Consider the following 13,562-nt stretch of genomic DNA (forward strand, 5'->3'; position numbering starts at 1 on the left):
CAATCCTGGGACTACATGTGCTCAAAGATTATGTAGTTCACCTTTCAAACACAGGAACACTGAATCTGAAAACAGGGATGAGGCAGCTTGCCTTTCAGGTTCCCATCAGAAGTTTCAATTTTACAGAAAGACTGACTCCTAAAACATGAATTAGGAGCACCTGGGATTCTCAATATTGCTGTAAATATCCCACTCCTTTATAAAGATGCATTAAATTCTATGCCTCAAGTGTATCATAACCAGCTTGATCATGAGCTGAATGGAACTGCGTTCGTCATAGACCAATTTTTGAGTGAATTATCTGGCCTTCCTCTCACAGACCAGGCATTAGTCTGTAATTTTGTAACTTCTCTTCTATTCAGCCACCAACGGAACTTTTTCAAAACCCTCCAGATGAATTTTCCACTGAATTATTACCATGTCCTTCTGTAACTTCTTTGCTTTTTCTTATTCATGCACTGTCTTTTCCCGCACTGACACTCTTGCTGCAAGATGCTTGTCTAGGTCACAACTCTCTTTGTTTCATACAAATTTCCCTTCTGCCTATTGACCATGTCTACATGCACAGAATGAGCATCAGTTGTTTGAAAAACAAATCACCATTCCTCTAGCTTCTACAAGTCTTCCTGTAAGAAACTTGGTGATATTATACATTCAGTCTGCACTGTATTACCCTCAAAGATATGGTGGATATTTCCACAAATACTTATACTCTGTTAATCTTTTGTTTCTATGTTTTTATTACAAACATGTGTACAGACACCAGTCTCTGGACTTGAATGCTACTTGGACCATCTTCATACAGAAAGTACTCAGCAAGACTGGCATGATACAGTACACTGGCTAAACATCACATAGGGGAGTGCTGCATATATGATACCCCATAAAACTGTGAAAAAAAGACTGTTGTATAGTAAAACATACAACCGCAAGACCAGTCTGTGTGACCCCTTTTTGCTGAATGTGTTTGCACAACCCTTCTCCTCTCAACTGGACACATGGAGAGCCAACCAGGGGGTGGAGAGGACATACAGCCATACCCCAAGAGGTCCATGCATACAAAAATCCCTTCTGAGGCACTGCCATGTAAAAACATACTGAGCTGAACTGCACACGATGCCTCCAGAGCAAGGAGTGTCCTATGCCTTGTATGGGATCTCAAAGCATGAACCATACTTTGCATGTGACTTCCAAGCAAGGAGCATGCCTTGCATGGGATCTCCAGAGCAAGAAACATGTTCTGCATGGGATCTGCAAGGCATAGGGCCTCCAAGCATGGATCATACCTTGCATGGGGCCTCCAAGGATCGTGTATGCTTTGCATGGTCTTCCAGAGCAAGGAGCATGCCCCGCAGATGTTTACAGCTTGGAGAGCAAGGCCCGGGACAAAGCTCAGCTGGCCCAGCTCCAAGACAGGACTACTTTTGGGTGGGCGCATGCAAACCACGGCAGCAAATCCTAGGAGGGATGTCAGTGTGACCGAATGGTGCCTTCACCCCTCGGTGCACGCAGACCTAAGGGCACACCGCTCGGGGCACAGGGAGGTGGGTGCCCCCTCCAGAGCCGAGGTGGGCGGCGGGTGCTCCGCCAAGATCCCCTCAAGACACAACAACGGGGATGTGGTGCCCGTCCAGAGCCCCTAAGCCAAGGGTACGTGTGGTGTGAGTCCGGCGGTGCCCGCCGCCGCTCGGCAGGGGGCAGGCCTCGCACCCCGCCGCGCGTCCCCACCCCGCCCTCCCGCTCCGGCCGGCACCCGTCCTAACGGGCGGTGCGAGCCAGGCCGCTCACCCCTCCCCGCCCCGCCGCCAACTCCCCTCAGGGATGATACTGGCAGCGCCACGGCGCCTCCTCCGCTCACTCTTCAGCGTCTCCTTCGGGATGAACGGCTCGGCCTCCCGGCTGCCGCAGCGGGAAGAAGCGCTCCCCGGCAGGAACCAGCGCATGCCAGTGGCAGGTACTGACTGAACCCACCCCGCTCACCCCTCGCCTCGGGGGTGGGAACACGGAGACCCGCTCCCTCAGGCGGCCCCTGTACGCGTGCGCACATCGCAGCGGCTTTGGGGGGTGGGGAGGGAGTCGTTCCTGCGGCGCCTGCGCGGGAGCTGGGGCGCATGTCCGGCTGGCACTGCGCTGTTGGGGGTGTGTGTGTTGGGGGGGGCGTAATATGGCGGTGGGCGAAGTGCTTGTGTCAGGCAGCGAAGGGGGGTGTTCAGGGGGCCTGGAGAGCGTGGTTAATTCGTCGTTTAGGTGCACAGTGACGCTTGCTGTGCGCTCCGGTCTTTAGGAATTAATCGAATCCTGGAGCTGCCGACAAGTGCATACTTGTTCTTTTGGCTGTATATGAGTTATCTATTTAATTTTTACTGAGGGCCATGACAGTTTTATTCGGGGCTTCAAGCAGTTTTCCCTAGTAGTTACTTTTTCTGTTAATAAAGAGGTAGATGTTCAAACCCTAACTTCTGCAAAGTGTTTTTTAAGTTGTTGGACAACAGTTCTTTCTGTGATTTTTCTAGTAAAACTTTAATTTTGAGTAAATTTGTATTGTCAGGTAAGCAAAGTAGCACCTGAGAATTAAGCAAGCAATTTCACTTGTCTGCTCTGGGGAACTGAAAGCATTGCAAGATTACTGTCAGCACTATTCAATGGGAAGTACAGTGTCATCTGGGTGCTCTGAGTCATGAGAGCATTCTCCCATTGTGCAAAGTGTTTGTGTCTTTGCTGCAGGTTTCTAACAAAGTCTGTGAACTTAGGGAAAAATATATTGTAACAGAGAAAGGACATAAGTACTGGTGGGAGAATAAGTGGATGAGCATAGCATCATAGAATAGTTCTCCAGGCTGAACAAACCCAGCTCTCCCAGCCTCTCTCCATAGCAGAGGTGTTTCAGTCCTTGGATTGTTTTCATGGCCTCCTCTGTACTCACTTTAAGAGCTCCTTCTTATGGAGCCCCAGATTTGGATGCAGGACTGGGGGTGGTGTGGTGTGTGTCTTACCAATGTGTAGTAGAGGGGGAGAGTCACCTTTCCCTCTGATGGCATATGCCCATTGAAGGAGGTGTTTTGAAAACAGTAAAATCTTCACTGTATAGTTACCTGGTAAAATGATGAAGGTGGCAAGAACAGTGTTGAAATGAAAGGTAGCAGGAAGAATGCTATGTCTGATGTGGAGAAAGTGGACTCAAAGGAGGGGTGCAGAGATGGAGTTGATGTTAGGGCAGTGAGCTCTACCAAGAGTAATACATTACCTACATTAAAGTGATACCTTCACATTGCTTGTAAAAGCCTGGGCGGAAGATACACGATGCTCAGCAACTCCATAAAATGATTTTGTGCTGCTGCACAAAAGGCATCCTCATAAAGCCAAGTATGATTTTTTCAGCCATTTTAATGTTATGACTAAATGTGGTGTTATGTACGTAATAACCGTGTGGACCTCCAGTGAACTGCAAAAGTTAAGATGTGAACTACTTTCAGAAAAGAATGGCCATTTAGATTTTAACATTGTGTAACATTTACTCAGTACCAGTTCTTTTGTTTAAATTGCTCTTAGATCACAGAATCAGAGGAGTGTTGGTTGGAAGGGCACTCCAGTTCAACCCCTGTGCCAACGATGCACTGCCTTCTTGTCACAGAGTTTTTCCTTGTGAACCTTTCCATGAACCTTTTCCAGCACAGTCAGTGGCTGCTGCCCTTTCTGATACTGTCTGATGCTGTTGGGAAGGGTTTGCCTGACTTGTCTCTCTCACTCCTGGTTAAGCTGCTGTTAAGATTGCCCATTGATTTTACCCTTCACTGACTGAAATGCTCAGCTTCTGCAAGCTCTGTGAGTTTGTGTGCTCCAGTCGGCTGACCAGCTTAACCACTGGCCTTTAGGTCTTTGCCGTTTTATTAGTATCTCGTGAATTGAGGGCCTAAACCTGGACAAGGTATTCCAGGTGAATTCGTGCCAGAATAGTGTAGAGGAAGGGTTTTTTTCCTCACTCTGCTGCCCCATGCTCCTTGCAATGCAGCCCAGTAGATGGTTTGCTTTGTTTGCAGCAAGAGCACATTGTTAGCTCATATTTAACCTGGCATTCAGCATATTCACAGGGCCTTTCCAGCAGGTTTGAGATGGTTTGTTGCAGAAGTTGCTCTCCCCCTTTCTGATCTTTATGAAGTTTCTGTTCTTGTAGACCTGAAATTTTTCAAGGTCTCATTGGACTGAAGCTCTGCTGTTTGGCATGCCTGCTCTCACGCTCTGTTTAGTGTTGCCCTCAGATTTGCTGAGCATGTTTTCTGTCACATCATTCATGTTATTGTTCAAGATATTGAATGGTACTGGCCCCAGCATCAGCCCCTGGGGTAACCTGCTGCACACTAGACAACAAGATATTGATCACTGCCTTTTGAGTCTGTTGGTTCTGCCAATTTTTGACGTGCCTAGTGCCTAGCAGTCTGTTCTTCCAGCCAGTACTTGCTCAGCTTCCAAATGCAAATCCTGTAAGAGATGGTGTCAGAAACTCTGCTAAAATCAACATATTACATCCACTGCTTTGCCCTCATCTGCATAGCCAATTCTTTCATTATAAAAGGCACCTGGCTGTTTGAACTTCATTTGCCTTTGGTAAGTGTTGACTATTCCCGATTACTTTCTTGTTCTCCATGTGTTTGGAAATAATTTCTAAAGGGATATACTCTGTGATCTTTCCTGGGACTGAGGTGAGGCTGAGCATCCTGTAGCCCTGCCTTCGTTAAAAATGTCTGTTACTGTCACCTGTATCTTGTCATCAGAGATCTCCCCCAATATCTGATTTTTCTAGATATCACTATATCTAGATCTGTCACTGTGTTGTGATGGGCTCGCCAAGAAGCTTGCCTTGCCACTCTGGAAGAACTCCATATGGCTCCTTGGATTTGAACACCTTTAGCTTCTTTAAGTGTTTATAACCCTTTTTTGCTCACATTTTGTGCTGTTTTTCTTTTTGACTGTGCCAGTGCATGGAGAAGTTTTGGAGTAGTCTTTGTGAAGACTTAGGCAAAAGAGATTTTGACTGCTTTGGTCTTTTCTGTACTACTTCTAGGCTGTGTCCTGTATTCATTAATATACCTAGATTTCCTCTGAGCTTTCTTTTACTCCTGTAATTTTTTGTGGAATTATTTCTTGATGCCATTTATGTTCCTAGCTAGTTTTTAACTCCAGCTTTGGTCTTTCTGTGTCTAAATGCCTAGGCAATGCTTTTATATCTCCTTTGTCCTTTCTTATTGTTTCTCCTTCTTGCATGCTCTCTGGTTGCATTTTAGTCTGTTAAGTAGCTCTGTGTTTTTTTGACAAAGTTCCCAGTCTTTCTGTTTGATAATTTGTTACTTAGCTCTCTTAGAACGTTTTTACAGAAGTTCAGACCACCCTGGAGAGCACTTTCTCCCATTGACAGCCTCTAAGGGGCTTCTACATAGCAATTCCCTAAATAAGCCAGAGCCTGAGCTGTGAAAGTCCAGAATGCTTAATCTGCTCTTTATCTTTGCAGCCTTCCTTTGGGTCCTGAACTCCATTATCTTTTGGTTACTACAGCTCTCTGTCATCTGCTGCTACAGCGTCACAGGTTCTTCCCTGCTCCTGAACAGCCACTCAGCAACCAACCTCTGGCACTTTAAATATGAAATTGTCACTAGTGCAGCTTCCTGACTTGCTTACACAATTTGGTGTTACCCTTGCAGCAGATTTCTGGGAACTGAAATCTCCCAGGGGCCAGAGCCTGCAGTCCAGAGACGTCTGCCAGCTGGTTGTGGAAAGCCTCATCCACTGATCTCCTCCACACCATCTCCAATGTTTTCCCTCTGAACTTGACTCAGAGACTCTCTGCAGAAGTGACTTCAGTTTCACACTTAGAGCTCTGTGCCTTCAGGGAGTTTGTTTCAGTAGAGTGCAGCTCTGCATTCTATTATTCTGTGTAAATCTTTCCTAAATACCCTGTTCCATTGATGGCACTGCTTATGTTATGTGTGTTGTGCCAGATCTCTGATTCTTGTCACATCATAGGTTTATGGCCACTCTTGGACACTTGAGACTTCTCTGTGAACCAAACTCTGCTTCAGTCTGCAGACACTTGAGGAAAATATTTGCCAGATCTCTCTTTTAAATGGTTGCCAACACTGTTCCTAATCCAGTGACCTTGAGATGTCCATCCTGTACATTTTCAGTGGTGTTGAGGGCCTGTTTTCTAGGTGAAGAGCTGCAGAGCATTTAGCTTCTTGTCTGTGCAGTATCTTTGAAGATCCTGTTGATCTCCTCCTGCTGCTCACTGATGTGATGTAATGGACTGACTTCTTCCTGCAGCTCCTTCCCTTGTGCTGCAGCAACTGGATCTGCTAGAGCACAGCTGTCAAAGGTGAGGCTGCTGCCACTGCTGCCGTCCCTGCAGAGGAGCTCCAGGCTCTCTCCACAGCCTGAGACCACTCTTAGGAGCTCACTCTGGAGGGAGGATGCTGAAGTACTGCAGGTGTTAGTCATGTCTGGGTCAGGGCATTGCGTCCTGGAAGGTGTTTTCAGCAGCTGAGGATTTTCACGCAAGTGGCACTTCTGGGCTTTCAGCCTCCTGCGCATTGTGTTCGTTGTGTTACACCTGCATAGCACCCTGGTCGTTAAGCTCCAAGTTCCTGATGCTTTCTGGGTGCGAGATGGGCGTGACTGTGTTCTGCCCCTCAGTGGGATACACTGTTTGTCGCGGAACCTCTCATGTTGAGGGTTCTTGATTGCCATTCACAAACCTTACGAGTACAGAGACCAGGTCAGACTGCTCTCTGCTTTGCTGGTGTCCAGAGGAGAGGAAACAACAGCAGAGAGAAAAATAGCTGAGCAACAAATTCAACTTGAAAGTTGCATTTTAATCTAGTACTGTGAAGAGCTAAAGTGCATTTCTCTTCCTTTGTAACATGCTGACCGTGGGATTATGTGAGACTTGGCCTTGTCTGCATAACCCTTTTTTTGTTTTAGCATAAGGTTATTGCTGATGAAAGGTCTGGTTGCAGTCAGACACTGTGCAATGATTTGAAACGTTCTTAGATGTGCACTTAAACACAGAGCTATTAGTGCAACACTTTAACCTCAGAAGTTTGTTATCACTTGATACACAAATAGGAAGATATCGAGAGGGTACAAGACTGCAGTTGACACTATCACTTGTAAAATCCAGCGTCTGTTTTTGATAACCAAAACTTAAGGAAGACCTTAAGTAATTCATGACAATTTAAGGAAAACAAACAAAAATTAGTAAGTGTTTGGAAAACATGACTTCTGCTGACAATAAAAATTTGCTTTGCTTGGTTTACATCTGGGTGAAAACTTCTTTTTTCAGAAAACAGGCAGACCGGCAATTTAACTATGATCTAAATGTTTCATGAAACCTAGAAAAGACATAGTACCATGCTTTTTGTCTTCATGAAGAAAACAGTACCAAGCTGCAATGGTTGGAAGTTGAAACATAGCAAAGTTATTCAAAATATGCACCTTTTTAATGGTGAGAGTTATGAAACAGTGGAACAATGTATGAAATTTTGCTGAGCATCCTCTGTCAAATGATGTTTTTAATCAATGCTTTCTTTAAAGAGCATGATCTGATTCAAGCAATTAATTCATGGAAATACTGTGCTCTTTTATATACAGAAGGTCAGGCTAAAGTTCACCATGACCTCCTCCACATTTATAATTATTTCCCTATTAATCGATAAATATACAGCTAAGAGGCTTAATAGGTTTAAACAATTGTGAGACTGTCTACCCATGAGCTGTACCTTTACTGCCTTAAGTTAACCCACTACAGATGTGTATGTTACAACCTAAGTACCTCTGCTAGGAGCAGAGCTGAGATGGGATTTCCTCACATTACTCACTGGGACAAAACATTCCATTTTATTATTATAAAAACATTTATAATAATAATAAAAATATTATTAGGGGTTCTTGACTAGTGCTGCTACCACTATCATAAAATAGTCAATTAAATACTGTTACCAATACCTCCTCATGTCCTCATAAAAAGCAGCCATGTTTTAGCAATAAGGTAATTAAAATTAATTCTGAAAACTACAGTTATACTAGAAAAGTAGAAGCAATAAATAATGTGATTTTACCTTAGAGCATGACATTTTATTGCACCTTTATAAAGAAGTCATTTGAAATATTTTTTTTTCTTAAATGTATGCAACAGCACTACTGCAAGCAAAGAAAACAGCACAAAACCCTCCAGTTCCCAGGTTTTGGAATTTGTTGAAGATCAGATAAATCCAACTTGACTATGAAAAGAGTAAGTGAAGATTACTAATATTTATGTTGTTTTCAGCTCATAATAATTTTTATGCCCATTTAACTGACTGCTACAAACAGAACCCTTCGTAGCACAAACCATTTCCAGTGACTTCACAGATATCCATCCTCCTTGGTATTTATTTGCCTTGGTATTGTTAAAACAAATAGGTGATCTCTGATTGAAAGGGTATCTCTGCCTAAATTCATTTAAGCTGGGATATGGTGATCAGGGGCTCTTACCAATGCATATTAACTGGTGGGAGAGAGTAAGGGAGATGCACACATACTCTTCTCACTGGTGCCCCCTGGATGGACAAGAAGCAATAGGCACAATTAGGATGTAGGAAACTCCATTTCAACATGACAAGAAAGCTTTTCTTTGAGGGTTTTCGTCTGTGAGGTTGAACAGTACAGCATACAAGTTGTTACTTCTCCATCCTTGCAGGCAGTCATGATCTGACAGGGCACGGTCCTGAGCAACCTGCTCTAGCTAACATGGCTCTGAGCTGGGGAGTTGGACTAATTTATCTCCAGAGGCCCCTTCCAGCTTCAGCGGTGCCATGACTCTGCACCCTCTTAGCTGTAGCTGTGGTGGTAGCAGCAGTGTCCATCTTTTCTAGGATACTCTGGCAGTTACAGAATACCCTCAGGATCTTGACAATCTTCATGTGTTGGGAGACTGAAATGACATCCAACACAAATATGTTAGCATAACTAGCCAAAGATTACCTGGGATGATGGTACTTCTTTTAAGTGATTGCAGGAGGCTGGAGCCAGACCCCCAATTCTGCTTTCTTTCTGGCCACACTACTTCTACATTTCTGCTTATGTAACAGTCTGACCCATTGTAGAGGGGGATATGCTTTCTGTCTCACAGGATATCACAGGGTATTCCAAGTTAGAATATACCTGTGAAATGTATTTCAGTTTTCCCCAGGCTGAGGAGAAGTAAGTAATTCTTTTTTTCTAGAGTTTCTAGAGGATGTACTGAAGTTTTACAACAAGGATCACTTGCTTTTCCTTCAGAGACACCTTTCTTGACATTAAATTTATGCAGAACATAAACAGCTGGTTTAAGGGAACTGCTTTACTCTTCCTGTTCTGTCCCCTGACTGCTGAGGTAGTACTTGCTTTTTACAGGGTATAGAATCATAGAATCATAGAATAGTTAGGGTTGGAAAGGACCTTAAGATCATCTAGTTCCAACACCCCTGCCATGGGCAGGGACACCTCACACTAAACCATGTTCATCCAACCTGGCCTTGAACACTGCCAGGGGTGGAGCATTCACAGCTTCCCTGCACAATCTATTCCAGTCCCTTACCACCCTAACAGTAAAGAACTTCCTCCTTATATCCAATCTAAACTTCCCCTGTTTAAGTTTCAACCCGTTACCCTTTGTCCTGCCACTACAGTCCCTAATGAATAGTCCCTCCTCTGCATCCCTATAGGCCCCCTTCAGATACTGGAAGGCTGCTATGAGGTCTCCACGCAGCCTTCTCTTCTCCAGGCTAAACAGCCCCACTTTTCTCAGCCTGTCTTCATATGGGAGGTGCTCCAGTCCCCTGATCATCCTCGTGGCCTCCTCTGGACTTGTTCCAACAGTTCCATGTCCTTTTTATATTGAGGACACCAGAACTGCACACAATACTCCAGGTGAGGTCACACAAGAGCAGAGTAGAGGGGCAGGATCACCTCCTTCAACCTGCTGGTCATGCTTCTTTTGATGCAGCCCAGGATATGGTTGGCTTTCTGGGCTGAGAGCGCACACTGAAGCCTGCTCATGTTCGTTTTCTCATCAACCAACACCCCCAAGTCCTTCTCCAGAGGGCTGCTCTGAATCTCTTTGCCCAACCTGTAGCTGTGCCTGGGATTGCTCCAACCCAGGTGTAGGACCTTGCACTTGTCATGGTTAAACTTCATGAGGTTGGCATCAGCCCACCTCACAAGTGTGTCAAGGTCCCTCTGGATGGCATTCGCTCCCTCTAGCGTATCAACAGAACCACACAGCTTGGTGTCATTGGCAAACTTGCTGAGGGTGCACGCAGTATAGACAGATGGGATTCCACCCTGAATGACTGCATGAAGAAATGTATAACTTTTATTCTTACATGGAGATAATTTCACAAGACATTTTTAGATGAAATTATTTTAGGTATCATATACCCCATTATGTCAAGTTTATTTCATATCTAATGTTGCATTTAGTTGGACATCTTTTAGTCTTAATATTTTCCAAACACAATGAACATTCAGAAGCAGAAATAACCCTTTAAATTGTTTAACTTCTGTACTTGTTTTAGTGGAATTTAGCTCTTCATGCTAATCTTTTTTACCATCCCTAAAACACTGAACAGAAATTACTGGGATTTCACTAGTGGCCTGTGGTCTGAAACTTTAATTTGTCTCATTCCCTGTAGCTTGGAGAAGATGGCTAGGCTGCATATGCTGCCATGGGCATGTGGAAAGGACTTTAGGCCAAGACTTTAACTATGTGTCTTTGTGGCCTGGTGCAAAGGCTTCCCAGTGGAATTTGATCCCTGTGGGCATGTGATCATCCAGTAACTCAAATAATTCAACAGTTAGTGAATCTGTACTGTCATCAAAGTTTAAATTATGCTGACTTGTAATGATACAACAAAGCGTAATGAACATCACCAAGCTGTGATCACTGACTGAAACCACCAGTACTTTCTTACCAAGGGTGAATGGTAAAATGGAGAATTGCTGCATGGGACAGCCCAATCCCATGAGAGCTGTGAATCAGTATGGCATGGGAATCTCCATGGGTTCATGACCTCTTTGTACTGTGCAGCATTAGGGAAAAAATCTGGTACCTTGTGCTTATTTTTTGCCTACATATATACACAGTGTTAGGTTGAGAAGTTTTAAAGAAATTTTCCCTGATATTTTGACAGTTTGCGGAATAGTGTAAAGCACAAAACTTTGCAATAGAATAGAATTGCAAAATACAAATTGTAGAATCACAGAATGGTTTGGGCTGGAAGGGACCTTAAAGCTCTTGAAATTCCAATCCCCTGCCACAGGCAGGGACACCTTCCACTAGACCAGGTTGCCCAAAGCCCCGTCCAACCTGGCCTTGGACACTGCCAGGGATGGGGCAGCCACAGCTTCTCTGGGCACCCTGTGCCAGGGCCTCACCACCCTCACAGGGAAGAACTTCCTCATAGCTAACCTGAATCTTGCCTGTCAGTTTAAAGTCATTCCCCATTGTCCTATCACTGTATGTCCTTGTAAAAAGTCCTTCTCCAGATTTCTTACAATCATATGCTGAGATTCAAATCAGAGAGAGTTTAAAGCAGAGTATGTTTCTTTGTGGAAGCACCTCACTAGTAAGTAACTTTATTATCTGAAAGAGAACTTCTGCAATTTGTGGTTACAACATCTTTACAGGTAGGTGTGAGATTAATTTGCTTGTTAATCCTGTCTGTAATACCATGGCATTTTGTCTTTCTCCTTTTTTCTGTTTTTGCACCTTGTCAGGTATTTATATCTAAACACTAAGCAGCTCGTTTTCAAGCCAAGTGTACAAGTGTAAATATTGTACTGTCATTGGAAAAACAGGAATTATGTTTTAACCACACATTACATTTACATTTTGGAAGATCTTGCAAGGAGAAGCAAAGGTTAAGTCAATCTAAGTAGGTTTTTTTTGTCATTTGCATGTGCTTTTTTAGCTCTTGGCAGCTGGAAAACAACAACAAAAGGGAAGTTAGTATTCACACACAATGCTTGATAGATTAAAAGCATACGGGAAATATGTTAACAGAGCTGTACATCCAGCTGTCAAAGGGTGCTTCCAAGGTAACACCACCCCAATATAAAACCTTTGCACTTCCTTATCACCTCTAACTACACTGCAATAGACAGGGCTTCATCATTCATCACCAAGCTCTCTCCAAAAAAGCCCAGAAAATCTCTTCTTGGAGTCCCTGGAGTTCCTGGCAGGCTACTTAGCATGCCGCTCACAGTTCAATGTGTGCACTGGCATGAAGCAGCGCCGCACAAAGCGGTACCCCCAGGACCACAGTGGGGAGGGTGCGGAGGATACTCTCCCCGGGATTTCTCCTGGCAACAGTGCGGGTTGCTGGGAAACAGAACTACTGAAACGGGGAGAAACTTTACCCAACTGGCAGCCTCTTGAATGCAAATAAGGCTTGAAGGAGACTCCTCTTGCTGATACTGTAATTTCCCTCTCTGAAATGAAAAATGAATCCAGAGGTTCTATATTCAGATTATGTGTGGATGCTGCTCTAAGGAATCGTTCAAAGTTGTGTAGTAAAAGAGGATAATTATTTCTAGTAGAAGGTAGCCTTGTGGCACGCTGGATTCAGTTGCTTCTTGTTACTGCTATTATGAAAAGAGATATAATGTCTGAATTTGCCAAATTTGCGTTGTTAAATAAACCTGTCAAGAGAATTAAACACAAGGGTTATATTTACACAGGTTATTTTTTCAATAGGGAATATTTTACATTATATTGCTTGAGTCTGGGGATACATTTGACTTCTTTGGCTAATTGCGTCCATTTATCCTACACATTTAGGTAATGTGATTTTGACTCGGAAAATAAGGTTGAGAGAAACATCTCACTCCCTTTACTTGGTGTCCATGCTACTACTTGAAAGCCTTTTGTGCTTAGATGCTAAAATTTGTGGTGTCAGCTGTGTCTCCAGTTGTTCCTGTGTAATTTGAATGAACAAATATTTTTCAATGTGGCATTTGACTGACTTCATAATAACCACACAAGCACAAAGCATGTGACTTTTTATTAGTGACTGTAGTGATAGGACAAGGGGTGATGGGTTAAAACTTAAACAGGGGAAATTTAGATTGTATATAAGGAAGAAATTCTTTACTGTTAGGGTGGTGAGGCACTGGAATGGGTTGCCCAGGCAAGTTGTGAATGCTCCATCCCTGGCAGTGTTCAAGGCCAGGTTGGACAGAGCCTTGGGTGGCATGGTTTAGTGTGAGGTGTCCCTGCCCATGGCAGGGGGTTGGAACTGGATGATCTTAAGGTCCTTTCCAACCCTAACTGTTCTATGATTCTATGAAATAGTTCAAATAAGGTAAAAACCTGTGGTGTTTATTACACTTTCGTATTGCTCATAGTTAATTCCTGTTGCAGATATGCAGAATTTGAGTCAATAGTATTTCATCCACCTGAGTGAATAAATTATTTTGGTTTTAGATTTGAAGACAGGATCTTATTTTCTGTTGAATAATCTGTATTTTTACTGTAGTTTGGGCTTGATTTTTAA

General features: G+C 43.8%; 1 protein-coding gene across 2 annotated transcripts in view; it reads left to right on the forward strand.

Annotated features, from left to right (window-relative positions):
- Positions 1-1,742: 1,742 nt before the first annotated feature.
- The window catches only part of MSRA (methionine sulfoxide reductase A), a 279,293-nt gene continuing 267,473 nt past the window's right edge, over positions 1,743-13,562 (forward strand). The window contains exons 1-2 of one of the 2 annotated variants that reach the window (XM_034060936.1): positions 1,827-1,954; positions 8,183-8,278. Coding sequence is in view for 1 of the 2 variants with exons in the window: in XM_034060935.1 (XP_033916826.1) it covers positions 1,822-1,954 (133 nt within the window). In the remaining variant the exon portion in view is untranslated. Of the gene's footprint in view, positions 1,955-8,182; positions 8,279-13,562 lie in introns of both variants that reach the window. The other variant, XM_034060935.1, reaches the window with a different exon arrangement.

The sequence above is a fragment of the Melopsittacus undulatus genome, chromosome 3, assembly GCF_012275295.1.
Source record: "Melopsittacus undulatus isolate bMelUnd1 chromosome 3, bMelUnd1.mat.Z, whole genome shotgun sequence".
Taxonomy (NCBI): domain Eukaryota; kingdom Metazoa; phylum Chordata; class Aves; order Psittaciformes; family Psittaculidae; genus Melopsittacus; species Melopsittacus undulatus.